The following is a 21492-nucleotide window of genomic DNA, read 5'->3' on the forward strand; positions in this document are numbered from 1 at the left end:
TAGAAACTGCTCTTCCTCTGATATAGCATGAACATGCTTCTGCTGGTTGAGGAGCTGATCGAGCTTGTCATTGAGGGCTTTCATGTCCCTCTTGTACTTGGCATCTTCCTCTCATGTAGATCGCACAGAGCGATCATATTCCTCATTGTAGTTGCCATCAGATTGAGCCAAGTTCTCCACTAGGTCTCAACCTTCATCAACATCCTTGTTGAGGAAGTTACCATGACTTGCGGTGTCCAGCAACATCCGTATCTTGGGGACCACTCCTCTGTAAAGTGTTCTCAGCAGTAAAGCATTACTGAAGCCGTGATGTGGACAACGAGTAGTGTATCACTTGAAACGTTCCCAAGCTTCATTGAATGTTTCATTGTTCTTCTGTACAAAGCCGGAAATGTCATTTCTCAGCCTTGCGGTTCTGGAGTTGGAGAAGAATTTGGCCAGGAATGCCTTCTTGCACGCTTCCCATGTGGTGATGGACTCCTTAGGGAGCGATTTCTCCCAGATGTGTGCTTTGTCTCCCAAAGAGAATGGAAAAAGCCTGAGTTTGAAGCCATCCTCACTAACTCCATTGATCTTTGTGAGGCTACAGACTTGCCCGATGGTCTACTCGATGGGGTACACGAGGGTGTAGTTGGGTTACTCCTCGGGTGGATCTTCGGGTTGCTCTTCATGCTCTTGGATCCTCCTCGATCGTGTTGGGGTTCGGACTTGTTCTTGCAGCTCGATGGCTCCTTCGGGTACATGCTCGAGTTATCCTTGTTTTTCCCCATTTTTGGCTCTTTAGCACCTGTTTTCATCCAAAATATGCAAATGCAGAAATGCAACACCCTAAATGGTCTAAAAGTGAATTTCTATAGTTAATGGCCTAAAAATGCTAAGTTAGAGGTATGAACAATGCAAAATATGGACAAAAAAGGATGCTAAAAACATATAAATTAGAGAGTTATCACAAGTTAAAGGCAATGGTTTGGAGCTTAAAAACGGTCCCCAAAGTAAAAGCATTCTTGTGGAGAATGCTCTCTGGTGCTTTAGCGGTAGCAGATAGACTGGCATCACGGGGAATTGCAATAGACTTGCGTTGTCTGGTATGTGGTTCCCAAACTGAGACGATATGACATACGCTTTTCTGCTGTCATGTAGCTCGTCAGGTTTCCGCTCTAGCGAATATACCGGCCCCTGTGGGGGGTTTCTTGGAGATCAATGTTGAGAACAATTGGGGGCATCTCACGGAGGTGATACAAAATTCAGGAGTACGAGAGGAGATCAGGAAGGTTATCCCATGGCTGTTATGGAGCATCTGGAAGTACATAAATACAGTGGTGTTTCAAGGCAAACAGGGTGAGGTACAGGAAGTCGTTACAAAGGCATTCCAAGATGCTTTGCAGTGGACAGAAGAACAGCAGAAGGATGATCAGCTTGACTTCAAAAGGAATAGCGGAGGTGAGACAGTGAAGCTCCAATGGAGTAGACCCCCTCATGGCGTCGTAAAGTGTAATGTTGCCCTCTCATGGATAAACTCCTCTTCTATATTTGGTGGTGCTTGGATAGTGAGAGATGACGGAGATCAGGTGGTCTTTCATGCGTGAGAAGCCTTCTCGCGTACGGACTCGATATGTGGGGCGGGTTTAAGATGTGTGTTGTGGACAGTGAATGCCTTAAGGAACCTAAATGTGGAGAGGCTAATTATAGCCATTGATAGTGCCCAGGTAGTGGAAGCGATCACTAATCCCCAAGAGTGGCCTCGCTTTTGCTTCATGTTACAGGAAATTCATCAGGTCTATGCTGGTTTTGATACGTGAGAGTGTCAACAAGTGGGGCGGTCGGCGAATCGAGTGGCTTCAGCTATTGCTAGGAGTGTGACATGGGATGGGCGGTTTCAGTCATATTTGGCTTTAGGAGGTCCCTCGTGGCTCCACGACCAGATTATTGCAGAAGAATAAAGTGTTCGGTTGGACGTTTCACTACAGCTCACAGTGGTTGGAGAGCGATTTGGCTTCATCATCAACGATTTGCAGTGTTTCTTCCTTTGCTTCTCTGTTTTTCTTCTCCTTTTGGGATACTTTGTTTTCTTTTTCCGTTGTATTATCAGACGACAAAAAAAAAAAAAGTGTACTACCTAATTACGTGGGTAGATTTGTTTAGATCTAATGGCATATACGTCAAGAAAAAAGGCTTGTCGAGTCTTTAAAAGACTTAGAGTTTTCTCTCCAAACCTAAACCAAGTTAAATCGAGCAATTTCGAAACAAACCGAACGACCAACAATTTAGTGGTGTTGACTCATACCCTTCTTGGTGTCGATGGTCACCCATCCTAAATTTGAGTTCGAGATTTTACAGGACCATGAAGATGCAGAGAAAGAGATTCTGAATGCAGCCCCAAATGTGGCTCGTGTGAGCATTCAGCTTAGTCTCAAAAGGTCCTCTAGTATAGACACACTTAATTTGACATAGAATTGCTTTGAATTGAGTGACACAGACAAGTGTTTATGCAATTTGTGTGTTAATTTTTTTTATTGTATGCGTTATTAATGTTTTGTAGGATTATAAACACTTTGAATCTGTTTTTCTGGTTTTTATCTCTCTTATTTAATCCTTTGTAATTTTTGCAGCAACTCCTACGACTTCACTAACTGATGATCGTTGTGGAGATGGAGACTATAGGGTTGTCACTGAATGGTATGTTCTTGTTTCTTCTCACTTTTGTGTATTTCTTCTTTATCAACCGATTTGAAAGTTAGACTGAAAATGGTTTTGTTTTGTTATTGTTGTGCAATGAGAGGATGTTTGAGAGTTAGATTGATAATGGTTTTGGTGTGTTTGGTTGTTGCTTGTATAACAAGTTCTCTGATTTTCTACAAAAATTGGCTTAGAAACTTGTCTAGAATTTTACTGTTGGAGAGATAAATTTTACTTAATCTTAAAAAGTTTTTAGCTTAAGAATTTGTATTTTTATAATTAAAATATTGTTAACAAACTTGTTAAAAAAATTACCATTGTATATGACCTAAGTTTCAAAAAAATTTATGATATCATGTTTACTCTTATTTCAGTATATATAAAGTGTTAGACCCAATATTGAAAGATTTGGTATTATTATCTGATGATCATTCAAATAAATGTAACACACGAAAGAGACATGCCACATTGCCATTCCGAAGAGCGTTGCATGCTCCGGTTTATTAGCTAGTTTCAACTTTCATCAAACAATATTCTTCGTAACGTCTTGGATAAATAATTTCAAAGCAGATTGAGAAGATCCACCATCCGATAACGCCACGTGACATTTCTCACTCATCTCCATCACTCTTTTCCTCACGTCACTATCCTGCTCCATCAGACATCTGATACCACTCTCTATCTCCTCTGCCGTCACCATGACCGTGGCGGCTCCCACCATCTGATCGCCTCGCCAATACTTTCTTATCCTCACGGCTAAGCCAAGCTCCTCCACCATCATGAAAGCGTTGAACTTCTGCTCTGCGTATAACGGCCATGGTGCCATCGGAACACCGAACCAAAGACTCTCGAGGATCGAATTCCACCCGCCCTGAGTGACAAAACCTCCGATCGCCGGCTTAGCTAGCACGGCCACCTGTGGCGCCCATCCAATCACATTTCCTATATCCTTTGTCCGATCTAAGAAACCTTCCGGGAGAATCTCTTCAAGATTCTTGAATTCTCCGGGAAGTTCCTTTCCTATATCGGGAGATGCACGGCGGAGAGACCACAAGAAACGGTGACCACTTCGCTCAAGGGCAGTAGCGATTTCTCTTGCTTGTTCCTCACGAAAGCCTCCAACACTTCCGAAACAGAGGAACACTACCGACCTAGGTGGTTGCTCGTCAAGCCACCGTAATATCTCCGAACTTTTCTCTTCTTTGGAACTGCCAACATGGTTCTCGAGATGCAATATTGGTCCCACTGTGTAAGCACGAGGAGTATCACCACTCGAGAGGAGAGACTCCAACGCATAAGGTTCAACCTCAGCAAAAGTGTTTACCAAAAAGCCTTTCATCTCTCGGAACCTTCTCGCTTGGTTTACAAACATAGGAAGCCACTCTTTGGTTCCCAAACCGTAAGGAAGACACTTCACCGGATAAGGACGAAATAAACTCGGAACGTCCAACAAGGCTTCCGAGTCTTCAAAATCAGTTTCAGTGGCATTGTATTCCTTCTTATCGTACAATATCTGGATGTGAAGTCCAAGAGCGAGTACCCCAACGTTCGAGGTGTAAAACAAGTAACACGGAACACCAAACTCGTTAGCCACGTCTATCACCGAGGTACAGAACATGTCCACGACTAAACCAGCGAGCCTAGGCGAGTCCGGTAGCCTTGAATAGCCATCGACGAGTTTCGCAACGGCACGTTTCACCCTCGGGATGTGGTTCTCGACATGTAACTCAGTGGTTGTTTGATCTTCGCAGGAGATCACTTCGTAGTGAAGGCGGTCGTTGGATGCGGCGACGAGGGCTGAGATATAAGCGGAAGTGCTGATATCGTCAACTGAAAGAAGAGGAAGGATGATAACGGAGATAGAGAGGCGAGTTTCTCGCTCCACTAGTAGCTTCGCCATCTCCACAGTTGATCTGAGATGGCCTATAACAGGATATGGTACGAAGATAAGCTCAAATTTCATTTTGTATTTCTTTTGTTGCTTTTGATTCAATCGTAAGCGATAAAGCCGATGAGAAGTTGTCTTATAAGCTTCTTTCGTTAGCTCTGTTTATAGGAATGATAAGAAGAATAAAATAATATTTTACTGGTTCCGAAGTTTCCTCCAATTTTTTTTTGCTAAGAATGTAAATATTTCATTAAAATGAAAAACAGTTAAGGTTTACAATCGATGATTATAGACCTAAGTTAATGGTCCCATGGCAAAAAAGATAAAAACATGGAAGCATAAGAAAGTAACCAAAGTTTTCGGTCCATCTACTCGACCATAGCGAAAGAACTACGAGAGTAAAATGAAGCGATGACGATTTTGTTGTTCTTCCTAAATGTGTTGCAAAAAGAGAAGGGCGACTGCAAATTGTGACCGCCGGAGTTGCAGAAGACACTTAGCTCTAGAAGACTTTCAAAGGAGGCCCGAGACCGAGATGTCAACGGTAATTAAAGAACTCCAAATCATGGCTCACATTCTCTTCCCTTAAAATGTGAGTGATTCTTCAATCAAATCCATGAGCTTTCCCTGACCGAAACCTCACAAGCCAAATTATGCTAACAGTGTGTGCTCCCTCTACCAAGTTCATTCCCCGAAGTCGGCTAGCGCAGAGCAAGAATAAAATCAAATCACCACCACACCAAAATCCATTAGCCTTACTAGCTCCTCTATAGCACAATCTTAACGCAAGCATGAGGCATCACACAGAGCATAGCAAACTTCTACCTTGAGACAACAACAAAAGCAAACCACAACAAAACCAAGCCTTGAACGAAACCAAATGTCTTGGTATGCATGTAACGTTCTCAAATGGTGACGAAAGCTAGTTACCACCGATAACTAAATCATCATCAAATCAAACACTACAGCAGCCACACGAGAGAACAAAAGAGCATCCGTAAAGACAAAAGAACTTGACCTGCCACGAGGAAACACTCTCCTAATAATCCTACCACTGTCCAGGAGCAGAAGATGCCAACAGAGAAGTGCTTCTCCCAAAAGTCAAGGCTTGTTAACACAGAAAACTCGAAATTGAAACAAACAGTAGCCATGCCCTGAAACCTGAGTGAAGGAGAGACGAAAGAGAGGCCGAGGCTTTAATGACTCAAGAACACCACCAGCTAGGCTGGTTCGGACTCGACAGAGCCACTGAAAACCACTCGAATCATTAGTCCAAACACCCGAATCGACACGCACGGAGTGGACAGAAGCAACTGGCTACTGGGATTAGCCGTCCTCGAAGCGGATATTCCCGTCAGAGAGCAGCCCACAACCTCCGGTAGACACGAGTCGAAGCGCAACGGTTAGTCCAAGAGAAGACTTGGAAAATGCGAGTCCTAGGTAGGCGGAGAAGCGAAACCACAGCCCCGCCACCGGAAACGCCAGAAAAAAGGAGATCTGCAAGTAGATCTACAAAACAAAATTTTGCTCCGCCGCTTGAGATGCGAGACGCTAGGGAAGGAAAACGAGCCTCCGCCTTGGTCTATTGCCATCTACAAGCAATAGAGGCAGAGAGCAAGAACTCCGACCACCGAAAACGGCCGACACGCATGGTGGACCTTCAACACTCGCCGCGAGAAACATGGTCGAAACAAGACCTCCGATTACTTCAAGTGCACAAATGGAATCAGACAGAGAGAACTTAGAGCCCTCTCACGGCACCGGTTGCAACCGGACACCGGAGAGGCAAGCAATTGACGGTGAGTTTGCTGCTTTTGACGAAGAGAAAGAGAGGAAAGTCGCCCGCGCGTGAGTCTACGCACCCGACTTTTTGGTTTTGCGATGATTATAGTATCCAATTAGTTGTCGATAAAATAAAAATAAATTAACGAACAGTTTGATGTGTTAATCTCAAACTCTGATCACAGGGGTATACACGTATAAAACATGCAAACTAAGTAGACAATCATAGTAATACTGTATATTATTGTTGTGACCATCCATATACTAATATTTGCATGCGTTAAGTTCCCTAGATATTTTGTGAAGTGATGATATTCTCTGTTAATACGAGACCGAGAAAAAGCCGCTCCACCACACAAACGAATCAAACTCCGAACGTGTCTTCCAAGTTTCGGGTCTTCAATCACTTTCATTGACATCAGTTTTCATATAAATATAATGTTGCCAACAATGTATATTTTTAATAATTACTATTGCTATACTAAAAATAGATTCATGGTGTGAAATAATTTAAAAACTAGAAAGAGATCATCTATAATACTAGGACAGGACCCGCGCTACAGCGTGGGGGAAAATTCGCATATTATTGTAGTGACATATTATATTGTGATTATATTATTAGTGTTTCAATTTACTTTGTACGGCTAAGAGATTATTATAATGAATACGATTTTTGTTTCGGAATACATTTTACCACAATTTTGTAGTCTTCCGAATACTACTAATATAGAGATGAGTATTGAAAGCTATATACAATAAAAAATGACAGAAAAACAGAAATATATAATAAGACGAAATAATAAACGTAAGAGGTGGTTGTCGAAACACGAATAGAGGAAAAAATAATGCACAGATTAATAATATAGTCTGTAGAGATATACTAATATGTATTTTTTTTTTACACATCATATACATGACCATAGTATAAATATATATATATATATATATATATATATATATATATATTTGTTTTTATGAGTTTAATTAATGTAATTTAAAATGTATGATAACTTCTAAAATGTATGAGTTTAATTAATATATATATATATCTCTCCATCGTTGGGTTATATATTTAATGGTGTATGTATAAATAATTCTAGTTGAATAATGGTTTTTAATAATGTATGAATTTGATTATACTTTTAGTTGTAGTTTTCCGAAATATGTAATAATTTTTGAGTAACTTAAATTGGGCTTTAGGTTTTTATTGATACATCATAAAAATTGGGTCTGGTTTAGTTTTATTGACATTCCTTATGTGGGCTACGTTGGCCTTTTAGGATAACTTTTTTATTTTTTTTTAAAAAGCTCTACCTTGATAACAGAAAAATGAATCGACTTTACTAAATTTCTTCGATCGAAGAAAACATTTTTCAACGTTTCCTCTTCATCTTCAATTCGATCAACCATAGATCGAAATTCTTCCAATCGTCCCTAATCTTGTTCATAGAGCTGTTAAATCCGACTTGTTTATCCAACCAATTACTCTAAAGCAATTCGGTGGGATGATGGGGTTCATAAAAGTTTCGATCCGGTTGATTCCGTCTCCCCCAAATAGTTTCCAAATCAACTAATCAATTCCGATCGATTGGTAAGTTGTTTTATATACTTAATTGCTTTTCCTTATATTGTTTCGATTAAATAGGTCAATACTATTACCCATTATTAATCCAAAACAATCGATCCTTTTTTTTCAAAAACATAATTGTGTAGCGAAAACAAAACTTCTATATATTTACAGTATTTTGTATATAATTAATTGACATATTTTACATTTTATGCGGTACATGTTGAAGAATATAAAATCAAACCAAAGCATATATATCAAGACATCATAGTATCCGTAAGATAAGTAGTTATCTACCCCAAAACATGTTTCATTGTTTTATTTGGAAGAATCTAAATGTGTTGATTAATTTGGTTTCCACTAAACGTGTTGATCAGAGTCATACGTTGAATCGAGTTCATGATTCATGGACCTTGTGGAACTTCCCGAACTGTGGTCTCTTAAGTGTTGCATGGATGAGGGTACCCTATTCAAAGAAATGAAGGTATTAGAATTATACACTTTTCTACATTTTTCATAGAATACAATAAACTATAAATGAATAGAAAACAATAAGGAGTTTAGTAAAGTTACAGAAACATCTGCTATGGTATCTCCAGAGAAAACGGTATTCGGCTTCTAAGAGTGAATGATTTTGACTTGTATTCTCCAACTTGTTTTGAATGGTCTGATTGACAGTAAATCTGAGGTAGCATCGACGACAGCAGCCATTGGATAAATTTCGCTAGAAGATATGAGGGTAAAGATTTGCAGGTATGATGATTGCACCTTTGCTTCGTAATTTTTAATTTATAGAGATGGGTTGACGTATGCTAAAGTAGGTATTTTCTAGTTGTATAAGTCTGAGAATATTCTGTGTTAGCCGATAATTAAGCAAATTTGAGTATGAAAATATCTTGGAGAATATTTAGAGATAGATTGTTTAGGAAATGTAGTAGGTGTATAACGAAGTAGTTTAGAAAGATATTATTTTTTTGTTAGGATTTTGATATTGGCTCAATAAATTGATGAGATTGAGTAGGATATCGCAATAATTATCGACGTTTATAGCGTGATTAGGAGCTAAATTTGGGGAAGAATTTTTTTTGGTTTTGGCGTGATAAGGAGTCAATTAGTATTGAGACATTTAATATTTTAATTATTCTTTAAATATTATTTTAATTCAATCAAAACCGAGATATGAGGCTCAAATTATCCGACTTCTGTATTTCGGGTAATTTTAAAATTTTGACCCGACCCAATATTTTGGTAAGTCATTTTTAACCTTGATCTCTTTGTTTTTTGGTTATTGGCGTAGGGGTATTTTCGGTTGAAAGGGAAGTTGTACTTCTCTTTTACTATATTAGAGATTTTCTAGGTGTGAGTAGTATAGTTCCAAGAAAAGATATAGATTCATGCTCAAATGGGGCTTAATTGTGGGAGCTTTGTTTAGTGCAATAAAAATCCCCTTTATAATAAAACGGAAGTACACAACATTGTTTTGGTAGGATTTATAATTTTAATAAATGGTTACAAATAGGTTATACATAGATTATGAATTAATCCATATATTAATTGTTACAAATAAAATTTTAATTGTAACAGAAAATCTTAAACAAGTTATTTCAAATTGATAGTTCATGGATATTCCAAACTTTATTTTCGGAAGATCACATATATGGTTCCAAATATCTAGAATCACAATATTACCAATTTATTTTTCACAGATTGTATTCATAAACCACATCAATAAAAAAGTTATTAAAGGGATAAAAATATATTCTCAATCATAAAAAAGAAATCAAATCTCGCTAATTTAACAAGATTAATTGTGATCTTCAGGATCGTATTCAGAAATTAAAAATTAAACCTTAATGCTAGATTAGGACCATGCTAGCTAGAGCATGGGTTGAAATCCCTTTTATTTATATTATAATTTTAGAGTAAAATATAATTTATATAATTGATTTTAAAAGTTTTTAAGGTCCTAATCTAACATTAATCGTGATCTTCGGAATCATATATTATAATATAAATAAAAGGAATTTCAACCCGTGTTCTAGCAAGGGTCCTAATCTAGTAAAGAAATTAAAAGGGAAGCTTAATTGAACATCAAGATCAAATTACATGGAAATCGGATAGGCAACCCTCAAGAATAATACCATTGATGTTTATTACAAGACTATATATGAATCTATTTGCTTATACCTATTTACATGGACTAATCATGAGTTATGTTCGTCTTATAAAAGGAAGAAAAGAACCCAGCCGAACCGAAGCTGTATATGCATACCTGACCTTGAAGATCAGTTATGTTCTCTTAACCGAATTCGAATCAAAAACCGAAAATCTCGGTTCAGAATTAGTCCCATGCCTTGTAGACATTTTTTTCCTGCTTCTAAAAGAAATTTTAATCGAATCTTTTTTTTTTTTATAGGAATGATAAAGAAAAATAAAATAATATCTACGTTTGAACTTTTGAAGGCATCGATGAATATTACTTGTTCCTAAGTTTCCTCCAATTAGTTGTTCCTAGTTAATCTCAAACTCTGATCAAAGGGTATACACGTATGAAACATGCAAACTAAGTTGAAGATCATAGTAATAATAATGTATTATTGTTGTGACCATATACTAATATTCAAAGAGCATTTCAATTGCATGCGTTTTAGCTCCCTAGATATTTTGTGAAGTGATGATGTACTATACTACTAATACGAGACCGAGAAAAAGCCGCTCCACCACACAAACGAATCAAACTCCGAACGTGGCTTCCAAGTTTCGGGTCTTCAATCACTTTCGTTGACATCACGTTTCATATAAATATAATGTTGCCAACAATGTATATTTTTAACAACTACTATTGCTATACTAAAAATAGATTCATGGTGTGAAATAGTTTAAACTCGAAAGAAATCATATATTTTCTAGGTGTGAGTAGTATAGTTCCACCTCCTCTCCTTATTTGTTTGTCATATGTATGAATGTCTTATCTCATTTGATCAATAGAGCAGCAGTCACTCAGTGCATTGGCTATCATCCAAAGTGTAAGAATATCGGCCTTACACACCTCTGTTTTGCTGATGACTTGCTGGTCTTTGTTGATGGTCTATGAGCTTGCGGGTCAGTCAGGGCTTCGAATCAGCCTGGAAAAATCTACATTGTACATGGCTGGAATGACAGACGAGCAACGTCACCAAATCTCTGCAAGTTTTCCCTTCGCTACAGGGCAACTGCCGGTAAGATATCTAGGTCTCTCGCTTCTCACTAAACAAATGAAAGCATCAGACTATGCTCCACTCCTGGATTAAATTAGACAGAAAATTAGTTCATGGACTGCTCGATCCCTGTCTTATGCTGGTCGTCTCACCCTCCTCTCCTCTGTTCTTATGAGCATAACAAACTTTTGGTTATCAGCCTATCGCTTACCTGCAGGGTGTCTTCGGGAAATTGAGAAACTGTGTGCTGCTTTCTTGTGGTCTGGTCCGGAACTAAACCCCAAGAAGGCTAAGATAGCTTGGAAAGACATTTGTAAGCCAAAACAGGAGGGTGGTTTGGGTCTAAAGTCTCTTGTGGATGCAAATAAGGTCAGTTGTTTGAAGTTAATCTGGCGGATTCTCTCAAGGCAAGATTCCCTCTGGGTAAACTGGATTTGGACATATCTCATTCCAAAGGGATCCTTTTGGCTGGTTAAAGAAGGCTCAACTGCAGAGTCCTGGATGTGGAAGAAACTTCTCAAATACCGAGAAGTGGCTAAGACAATGTATAAGGTGAGGATAAACAATGGTGCTTCAGCCTCTTTCTGGTATGATGTCTGGTCGCCAATGGGTCGATTGATTGACATAGTGGGAACAAGAGGGTTCATAGACTTGGGGATTACGCAAGAGGCAACGGTCCAAGACGCATTGCTCACACACCGGACGAGACACCATCGTCTACCTATTTTGAATGATATTGAAGGTGCACTTCAGGCAACCCGTACCACACGACTGCCACATGCTCCAGATATTCCGCTATGGTGCTCTCAGTCTAACCGGTTCTCCAAGAACTTTTCCTCTCGGCACACTTGGCATAATATTCGCAGCCCACAAGCTTCTGTCGCCTGGTACAAAGGAGTCTGGTACACGTACTCCACCCCAAAGTACTCATTCCTACTCTGGCGTGCGATCCACAACCGGCTGGATACTGGTGATCGCATAAAACATTGGTCATCGGTGTTGGGATTTATGAGACAAAGCTCACAAGAGAGGGTAGACAAACACTTGGTGAATGAATCCCCCTTTACCCACAACAAACTAACTCATTCTCAAGGGGGAGGAGAGAACATCAACTTGTGATGAACTCCCCATAAACAAGCTAGATAGAACCCAAATACTAGAGAGTAAGCGGATCCTAACTAGGAGAAGCACTAGTTTGAGACTTATCCTCTTCTAGTATCACAACACTTAGAGTTTGTGTACTTAGGAGAAGGAGGATTAAGAATCAGTAATCTAGGCTAAGTAAAGCAGTAAATAAGAAGAGTTTAGGTGGGTTTGAGAAGAGAATTAGGCTGCCATAAGGGCAGCCCCTAACCGCTAATCACCTAAACAATCTACATTGTGAATATGAACAAGAACACAAGTAGAGAGGGGAAATCGGATTCTCTTCTATTAGATAATATTGTGTTATTATACATATGAGAGATTACATCTTAATATAGGAAAAACAAGGTCATATGACCGTTAGACACAAAGAGAGAAGGGGAAGGTATGAAAGTGACTTGTAGCCGTTTGTCTCGAGTAGAGGAAGAAGAGAGCGACTTCTCTCTTCCTTCACCTAACCAAAAGCACACGTGAATCTCCCTTCCTTCCTTTTCCTTCTTCCTTCCTTTTCCTTGTGAGATGGGCCTCTCTCTCTTGTAAGGCCTCGTTTTCCTTCTCCTAAGCCACTCAAACTTCGGCCTTTCCATCACATGGACCGAGAGCAGCCCTAAGAGCACGACCGTACGGACGGGCCTTCTCTTCATCGTACGGACGGGCCTGTACGGACGGGCCTGTACGGACGGGCCTGTACGGACGGGCCTTCTCTTCAATGTGTTCACGGCCTAACTGGCCGCTCACCGGACATGGGTCCGTTCACGGACACGGTACATGGTACCGGACACGGTACATGGTCGCTCACGGACACGGACATGGCCTTACCGGCCTTTACATGGCCTTTCCGGCCTTTCTTCTCTTCTTCCAAGGCTCGGCCTTACCGGCCTCTCCTCTCTCCTCCTTGGTACATTCTAATACTCCCCCGCACGCTTGATCGGTGGGACACCATGGGGACCAAAGATCAAGCGTGGACACGTGAGGACTACCTCATTAAAAACCTTAACAAAGAAAACCACTTGGGAGAAAACTTTGTTAAGTAAAAAGAGTGTAGTCTCCACGTTCCTTGATGTCGCAATGATCTTGGTTTGTCAAGAACCAGCTCTCTTCTCTTTAAGCCTTTGAACCGCTACACTTCCTTAGCCCTCCTTGCCTTTAGCACATTCCTTATGATCTCCATCCTTGTTCCTTTAGAATTCCTTTGAGGCTCTCATAGTCTCCTTTACCCTTAAACAAGTGATAAAGAAGAAAAGAATAAGTGTTTGCTATGAGGAATATCAAAGAAAATTTCTAAAAGTGTGACAATTTAAGGAGAATCATATTAAAGACTAAAGACTAGTAATGAAGCTAAGGTAATGAGTTTATGAATTAAAATAGAGAAGAGTTTAGAGCACAGCCTTTATGGTGTTTTGATGGATAGGAGGGAGAGAGTTGATCACTGTTGCGGTTTGGAATTCCTCCTTGAGACCGCTTCTCTAACCATGGTTTTAAACCCGGTCAGTTTTATTTGTCAGACTGACACATGCCCACTGAATCGGACATAACTTTCGAACGGCTGCTCGGATTGGTATGATTCCACTTCCACTGGCAAGATGACTCTGTGGTCTCGAACTTTAATGAAGAACGCGGAAGCCGAATCGCAGTGGAAGGGTTTCGTCCGAGTCGATCTTTGAGACGCTTCGGCTGAGCTTTAAGTAAAGACTTTTGCTTGTGGCCGAGCAGAATCTGTGAGGTACGGTCTGAAGTCACTTGATCTCCCCCGTAACCTTTACTTGATGATGGGCTGAAACCTCATCACCTCAGTTGAAGCCTTGTGCATCACCGTTCTTGTGCACATCCAATCAACAGTTGAAACCTTGTGCATCACCTTTCCTAAAGACCATTGTGCACATCCGATCAACAACTTGGCACTAACACACATGCTCTTGGACTGATTCATCACCTTCCACCAGCTTAACAAAGACTTGGTGGCCCTTGGTTCTAACTCCAGGCATTGTGCTGCGCTCTCCTCATGGCTATCTTGTAGCCTTCAACCTCGCCACTTCTTCTTCTTGAGATAGTAGGCGAGCTCCACACAATCTTCAAGGCTGAAGCTGAAACCAAATTCAATGGAACAGATTCTAAACAAGAGATTGTTAGAGATTAGAGAATAGAGAATATAGAATATTACTGAAAATAAAATAGAATTTAGAGAATAAGTAACCAGAGAATTAGTAACCAAGAGTATAGAGTATAGTAGAGTATATGGGCGGAAGTATAAGGTGAGTGGAGAGTAGAATAGAGAATTTGCTCAAGAGTTCTTATGGACAGAGTTATACTCTGTTTTCTTGAGTTTGCAGAAGCTTTGACAGCCAAGAGCATCCAACATTCAACAAGACTTTGGTGCTTTAATGGCTGAAACACATGGACCGTTTGGAAAATTAATTTCTCCAACGGTTTGGACCTAACTCATGGTAGAATCACTTAAACAAAGTGTTCTCCAAGATCTTAAGGCTTTAGATCCACGAAAATAACATATAGAAGATGTTTTTCGTGGTCCCAAGCAAAGAAGAAACAACAAAAGCCTTTGGAACAACCTATTGTCCAACGGTTAAAAGAATGCATCTTTGAACAGCTTTAGTCTAGTTGACCAAGCGGACATGAGATGCGAAAATTAAGATCTCTCTCTTCTTCAAGCTTGAATCTGGACACACCATAGGGCCAGAAACAAAGCTTTCTCAACATTGAGAAGAAGAAGTAGCGATTTAGTAATTAAGCCTTTAAAGGAAATTTAACAAAAGCAAAATTAAACCTTTAGAGGAAAATTAACTAAATCCTAAGAGAGCTAAATCCTAAGAATTTCGTGGCTCATACAAGCACACAAGAACCGTGAATCCTCACCATGAACAACACAATTTGCTCAATGGTTCATCACTTCCCACACATCCCAAAATAAACAAAGCTATTACCAAATCGGTAAAGCTTAAGGATGGGGCTTGTAAAATCGATTTCTTTCCACACACTTGGTCTACAAATTCTAACAAGACAAGAGACCAAGCTTACTCAACAATGAGCTGCTAGAGAATCGATTTAATCAACAAAAGCAAAATTAAAGCTTTAAAGAAACTAAGCTAAGCGATTTAACACCTAAGCAAAGTCTAAAACTTTAACTAAGCTAACTCCTAAGAAAACGACTTTGAGAATGAGTTTAAATCACCAAGAACAGAACCTGCTCTGCTACCATGTTGGGATTTATGAGACAAAGCTCACAAGAGAGGGTAGACAAACACTTGGTGAATGAATCCCCCTTTACCCACAACAAACTAACTCATTCTCAAGGGGGAGGAGAGAACATCAACTTGTGATGAACTCCCCATAAACAAGCTAGATAGAACCCAAATACTAGAGAGTAAGCGGATCCTAACTAGGAGAAGCACTAGTTTGAGACTTATCCTCTTCTAGTATCACAACACTTAGAGTTTGTGTACTTAGGAGAAGGAGGATTAAGAATCAGTAATCTAGGCTAAGTAAAGCAGTAAATAAGAAGAGTTTAGGTGGGTTTGAGAAGAGAATTAGGCTGCCATAAGGGCAGCCCCTAACCGCTAATCACCTAAACAATCTACATTGTGAATATGAACAAGAACACAAGTAGAGAGGGGAAATCGGATTCTCTTCTATTAGATAATATTGTGTTATTATACATATGAGAGATTACATCTTAATATAGGAAAAACAAGGTCATATGACCGTTAGACACAAAGAGAGAAGGGGAAGGTATGAAAGTGACTTGTAGCCGTTTGTCTCGAGTAGAGGAAGAAGAGAGCGACTTCTCTCTTCCTTCACCTAACCAAAAGCACACGTGAATCTCCCTTCCTTCCTTTTCCTTCTTCCTTCCTTTTCCTTGTGAGATGGGCCTCTCTCTCTTGTAAGGCCTCGTTTTCCTTCTCCTAAGCCACTCAAACTTCGGCCTTTCCATCACATGGACCGAGAGCAGCCCTAAGAGCACGACCGTACGGACGGGCCTTCTCTTCATCGTACGGACGGGCCTGTACGGACGGGCCTGTACGGACGGGCCTTCTCTTCAATGTGTTCACGGCCTAACTGGCCGCTCACCGGACATGGGTCCGTTCACGGACACGGTACATGGTACCGGACACGGTACATGGTCGCTCACGGACACGGACATGGCCTTACCGGCCTTTACATGGCCTTTCCGGCCTTTCTTCTCTTCTTCCAAGGCTCGGCCTTACCGGCCTCTCCTCTCTCCTCCTTGGTACATTCTAATAATCGGGACAACAAGTCAACTGCGTTCTCTGCTCAGGCATGGAAGAAACAAGGGATCACCTGTTTTTTTCCTGTCCTTATGCCGCTGCCATTTGGAAAGATCTCATGCAACCTCTGCTTTCTGCTCACTACTCAACGGACTGGAGCTGCCTGCTCCCACTGCTAACTTCTCCAGCTCTACCATTTCTTCAGCGATTCCTGCTCAAGTATGTCTTTCAAACCACTATCTATCATCTGTGGCGCGAGAGGAACGCTCGGCGACATGGCGAGACTCCCTCCCCACAAGCTCGGCTCATCCGGTACATTGACAAGAATGTACGCAACCGTCTCAGCACGATTCTCGACAAACATGACCCCCGCTACGAAGAAGGCCTGCAACTCTGGTTCTCCATGAGACCCTATGCAAGCTCCTCCTCTACCACTTAAGATTTAATTTTGTTTTGATCTTTCAGCATTTTAGATCCTTTTAAAACACAGAAGCATTTATTGTACAAACGTTTTTTTGGGGTGAATACAATTTTACATTCATTCAAAAAAAAAAAAAAATAGTTCCAAGAAATTATATAATTTCATGCTCAAATTGGATTTATGGGAGCTTTGTTTAGTGCAACAAAATATGAAGAAATTAGAAGGGAAGCTTTAATTGAACATCAAGATCAAATTAAATGGAAAGCGGATAGGCACAACAATAACATTGATGATCATTACAAGACTATATATATGAATCTATTTGCTAAGACCTAGTTACATGGACTAATCATGAGTTATGGTCGTCTTATAAAAGGAAGAACCCAGCCGAATCGAAGCTGTTTGCTTAACCGAATTCGAATCAAAAACCGAAAATCTCGGTTCGGAAATAGTCTCATGCCTTGTAGACATTTTTTACCTGCTTCTAAAAGAAATTTTGATAGAATCCTTTTTTTTGTGCAAACATTATACAAGTATGACAAAAGATGTTCAGAATTTACAGAATATGATAATCTAAAACTAGGCCTGGGCAAAAAACCAGAACCCAAAAATCTTGAACCAAACCCGACCCGAAATATCCGATCCGAATAGACTTTGGTTCTTAAGAAAAAACCGAACAATGCTACAATGATTGTGTCTGCATCTACCACTATTTGCTCATACAAGTGCTATGGTGAGATAGTGACTATATAGAAGAATCTGATGACACTTAGCAATAGTTTAGATGAAGATATGAGGAAAAAGGCTAATGAAATGAGAGAGAAGTTTGAAAAGTACTGGGAAGGGATGAAGAAAATCAATAAACTTCTGATTATTGCTAGTGTTTGTGATCCTAGAAAGAAATTGCAGTTTGCTAAGATGTGCTTTGAAAAAATTTATGGCAAAGATTATGTGGATGCTAAAGAGATGAGTGGATCAGTTTATGATGTTACGAGTTCTATGTTCAAGGAGTATAGCAGTAGCTATAACAACGGATCAAATACAGAATCATCTCAGTTGAATCAAGCAACACCTTCTAGTAGTCAACATCATGATGTTCCAGCTGATACAACTGATTTAGAGGATGGTACTATGGAGTTTGAAAGGATGGATTATGGTTGATGAAATAGGAGCTGAAGATGCAAAGAATGAGTTGGATCTATATTTGAAGGAAAAAGTGGAAAATTCTAAGACTATGATTGGTACAGAATGGGATGTCTTGTCTTGGTGGAAGCTCAATGCTCAAAGATTTCATGTTTTGTCAGAAATTGCAAAGGATGTACTTGCAATGCAAGTGACATATGTTGCATCTGAAAGTGCTTTTAGCATTAATGGACGTATCCTAGAGCCCAACAGGAGTTGTTTAACTCATTATATGCTGGAGGTGTTGATGTGCACAGAGCAATGGCTGAAGTGTGATATGCAGTTCAATGAAAAAACCGTTGCCACAAATTGACAACTGCTTGCTGATGTTGAGTTACTAGATAAATTTGAAAGAGGTACATTCTAATCTTATACTACACTTAATATCATTGTATATAACTTTCAGATTTAACTTTTTTGTTGATTAACTCTTTTTCAGAGTTTAAAGCTCAAATCAATTAGAAGGTAACTCTCTTTCAGTATGTCATGTTGGTTTCATATTTTGTCTGTTGCTTTCAGCTTTTAGTTTCAGTTTTCATATTTTTGTCTACTATTCTGATTTTTTTTTTATGTAACAGAGACATGGACAATATCACGCCATTTGAACTTTGGAGACTCTCCTGGTCTGAACTTAGAGGAGGATTCGTCTTAGTTACACTATCAATCTATCATTTCTATGGTTTATTTAATGGTTTGGAATGAACTCTATCTTTCAATACTTCTTAGGTTTTTTTTTTATGAATTATCTGGTTTGTAATGTTTATAGGTTTAGTTTGGATGTTCTTTGATTCAATGTAATGAAATGGTCTTAGGTTTTATTTCAATCAAGTATTTCATATTTTTCCCGGATGTCTCAAGTTTTTCTGAGTACTTTGGTTATTTTTGGATCCAAAGTACTAGAACCGAACTGGTACCGAAGAAGAACGGGTACTTTTTAGTTCTATCATCAACTATCCAAACTGATCCGAACCCAAAAATATTTACTCGAACCTTTACTGAAGTTTTAAAAATACTAGAATGGGACTTTAATGCAATAACCGAAAATTCGAAATCCGAAAAATCCAAACCAAATCCGAATGGATATCCAAATGCCCAGACCTATCTGGAACCCCGTTAGAAGTGATTTTGTATATACTGTCGGTTATCCATCGTTGAGATTATCCAAATTATTTTTTATATGGGCCTTTAACTGTGATTTATAAAACAGGCCATTTTGTATTATTGGGCTTATCTTCTAAACAAAAACCCTAAACCCATCTCGTCGCCGCTATGCAATAAGAAAACCCTAATTCTCACGTCGGCGTCCGTATAGTATATAAACGCTTCGTCTTCATCTTTTTAGAACAACAACTGCAACTGCTACTGCTTCTGTCTTCTCTTTGATTCTGCTTAATGATTTTACAATATGCAATTTAGGGTTTAGCTTAAAGTTTCTGTTAATTGATAGAGATTTGGTTTTTATGTGGGGGCGTAAAAAGAGAGAGAGAGAGTTGGGGATATGGTGATGAAACGAATATTTCGTGGACTAGAGTTTCAGATCTGGGCTCTTCACCCAGAATTTGAAGAAACAACCCTTGGCTGTCTGAGTATTCCCCTCTCTCTTCTATTGATTGATTGAGTTTTCGTTTTTTTTGTTTTAGAATTTAGCCAATGATGATAAAAAACAATTATCTTAGCGGATTTCAGTGAGGTTCTTTGAATCAATGATCTGAATTTGTTACACACACTGAGGCTTTTCTTTTTATTATTATGTTGGTTTGTTTAGTTGTTATCTATGGGGAAAACTATAATAATTTGCGATGATGATAAAATAGCACGAAGGTGCGTGAAGGGCAGTGGACAAAACAATGAGAATTGTTTTGCCGTGAGCTCTCTTTAACAAACGACTTCTCCTTCCACTGAGCATCTTTTTTCCCTATTTGATTGATTGATTGTTTGATATTGTTAATGATAGATTGGTGGCGTCTTTTACCAATTCTGAAGGATTTTTAAAACTATTCCTTTAGGTATAATGGCATTGACGCAATATTAGGTTGTGGTATATCCTGATCATCTTTCTTTTTTTCCATGTTATTTGATCCTGGAAATGCCTCAGACATTTTGTTTTTCTCAAAATACTTGTGTTTTTAATTTCTAATTGTCCGAGTTGGGTTTTTTTTTTATCTACGTTTTTTCGATGAAATTTGTAGATGGATGTCACGGCTTTGTTTCGGAAGGAAGGAATTATTATGAAGTGGATTGGTTTTGTTTCTCTAGTTAAATATGGAGGATTGTAAATTTTCTTATGTTTCCATTTGATCAACAGGTATTACGATTTAGTCCTCACAAGGTTTCGATTGCATATTGGTTTATTGATACAAATATAATGTTTGATTTGTAAAACAATATCTACATATTGTTTGTTTGTTTGAAATATTAGGATAGGTGGAATAGTTTTGTTTAAATTCGATTTGTTATACATTAAACATAAACTATACTATGACTTGGGGATAGTCGAGTCGACCTTGTTTGGTTTGGAAGAGATTTGTGGGAGGATTATGTCGCGACCTTATTTATGGAGGATTGCAAATTATAAAAATCAAAGATGGCTCAAGACGATAAAGAATTCTGGAAGATCAAGTTAATGAGCTATGAAACCATCAAAAACTATTATGAAACAATCATATAGGCAAATTGCCCTTAAAATGAAAGGTCATGTAACAACGACGGTTTTGTGTTCGAGTTTTTTACGTTGAGCTATCTGGTGAAAGCTCTCAGCTTATAATACTTTGCAAAGTTGCGGAGTAGGAATTGTTTGATCTGTGGGTGTTATAGTCAAATTAGGTGACAAAAGTAAGGAACGTTCTTGCAATAATTGTCAAATAATCCGAACACAAGTTTCCTAACACTTCTTGTTGAACAATGGCACTGACGCAATAGTCCATAGGGACTTGTATTCGGATCTAATTGCAATAATATTTCGTTGAGGAATTCTCATGTCGAGTTTTACAAATAAACCAGAGAGAGACTAATAATACTAATTGGGTAGTGTAAACACAAATCGTACATTGTAATAATAGGTGGTGGACAAAGATTGAAGCATTGTCGGCTACAAGTTGAAAAGACTTCTTGGCTCTTCATTCATTGACTTAGTTAGGCTCTTCATTCATTGACTTAGTCGTATCACTTGGTTTAAATTTAGTTTGGCTCTGTTTTGAATTTCATACTTCCATAAAGACTTAAAATTGTATTTATCATATGAAAACAAAAAAGGTCTAATATCTCTCAAGTCTATTCAAAATCATGACTCATATCTCTAATCCCCAATAAATCTTTATTCTTTAGAATTTTCACATTTCACATTCCATATTACTGATAAAAATTAATATAAGAGGATTATCTTCATAATATAAGTA

General features: G+C 38.9%; 1 protein-coding gene, 3 long non-coding RNA genes, 5 other non-coding genes and 1 pseudogene across 14 annotated transcripts; 9 read left to right on the forward strand and 1 right to left on the reverse strand.

Moving 5' to 3' along the window:
* The first annotated feature begins 301 nt into the window (after window positions 1-301).
* LOC147926533 (small nucleolar RNA R71) lies at window positions 302-408 on the forward strand. Its single transcript, XR_015583092.1, has one exon. It is a non-coding gene; the product is annotated as a small nucleolar RNA R71 (small nucleolar RNA).
* A 554-nt stretch (window positions 409-962) lies between these two features.
* On the forward strand, window positions 963-1586 carry LOC147926534 (uncharacterized). The gene is made up of 2 exons (XM_087487096.1): window positions 963-1085; window positions 1149-1586. The coding sequence occupies exons 1-2, from the start codon at window positions 963-965 to the stop codon at window positions 1584-1586; spliced, it is 561 nt and encodes a 186-aa protein (XP_087343222.1).
* A 1489-nt stretch (window positions 1587-3075) lies between these two features.
* LOC104746622 (UDP-glycosyltransferase 71B8 pseudogene) lies at window positions 3076-4732 on the reverse strand (annotated as a pseudogene). Its single transcript, XR_015581579.1, has one exon. The product of XR_015581579.1 is annotated as a UDP-glycosyltransferase 71B8 pseudogene (transcript).
* Window positions 4733-7666: 2934 nt separating this feature from the next.
* On the forward strand, window positions 7667-10369 carry LOC147926535 (uncharacterized). Of its 5 annotated transcripts, XR_015582988.1 has the most exons (5): window positions 7678-7937; window positions 8143-8198; window positions 8291-8397; window positions 8592-8666; window positions 10145-10369. It is a non-coding gene; the product is annotated as an uncharacterized LOC147926535 (long non-coding RNA). The 5 variants fall into 5 exon arrangements; XR_015582985.1 differs by lacking the exon at window positions 8143-8198 and having other exon boundaries at window positions 7667-7937; XR_015582986.1 differs by lacking the exons at window positions 8143-8198; window positions 10145-10369 and adding an exon at window positions 9211-9537.
* A 6167-nt stretch (window positions 10370-16536) lies between these two features.
* Window positions 16537-18937, forward strand: LOC147926536 (uncharacterized). Its single transcript, XR_015582989.1, has 3 exons — window positions 16537-18453; window positions 18537-18562; window positions 18676-18937. It is a non-coding gene; the product is annotated as an uncharacterized LOC147926536 (long non-coding RNA).
* A 505-nt stretch (window positions 18938-19442) lies between these two features.
* On the forward strand, window positions 19443-20611 carry LOC104746623 (uncharacterized). The gene is made up of 2 exons (XR_760933.3): window positions 19443-19683; window positions 20287-20611. It is a non-coding gene; the product is annotated as an uncharacterized LOC104746623 (long non-coding RNA).
* LOC147926537 (small nucleolar RNA Z157/R69/R10) lies at window positions 19590-19691 on the forward strand. The gene has a single exon (XR_015583344.1). It is a non-coding gene; the product is annotated as a small nucleolar RNA Z157/R69/R10 (small nucleolar RNA).
* Window positions 19742-19832, forward strand: LOC147926538 (small nucleolar RNA R11/Z151). The gene has a single exon (XR_015583355.1). It is a non-coding gene; the product is annotated as a small nucleolar RNA R11/Z151 (small nucleolar RNA).
* LOC147926539 (small nucleolar RNA Z152/R70/R12) lies at window positions 19891-20004 on the forward strand. Its single transcript, XR_015583348.1, has one exon. It is a non-coding gene; the product is annotated as a small nucleolar RNA Z152/R70/R12 (small nucleolar RNA).
* LOC147926540 (small nucleolar RNA snoR80) lies at window positions 20068-20198 on the forward strand. Its single transcript, XR_015583284.1, has one exon. It is a non-coding gene; the product is annotated as a small nucleolar RNA snoR80 (small nucleolar RNA).
* Window positions 20612-21492: the final 881 nt, after the last annotated feature.

The sequence above is a fragment of the Camelina sativa genome, chromosome 15, assembly GCF_030686135.1.
Source record: "Camelina sativa cultivar CO46 ecotype springtype chromosome 15, ASM3068613v1".
Classification (NCBI taxonomy): domain Eukaryota; kingdom Viridiplantae; phylum Streptophyta; class Magnoliopsida; order Brassicales; family Brassicaceae; genus Camelina; species Camelina sativa.

Coding starts and splice junctions, on each gene's coding strand:
- LOC147926534 (XM_087487096.1), top strand. CDS start 963: ATGGTTTGGAGCTTAAAAACGGTCCCCAAAGTAAAAGCATTCTTGTGG. Junction 1,086..1,148: donor CAATAGACTTGCGTTGTCTG/GTATGTGGTTCC, acceptor GTAGCTCGTCAG/GTTTCCGCTCTAGCGAATAT.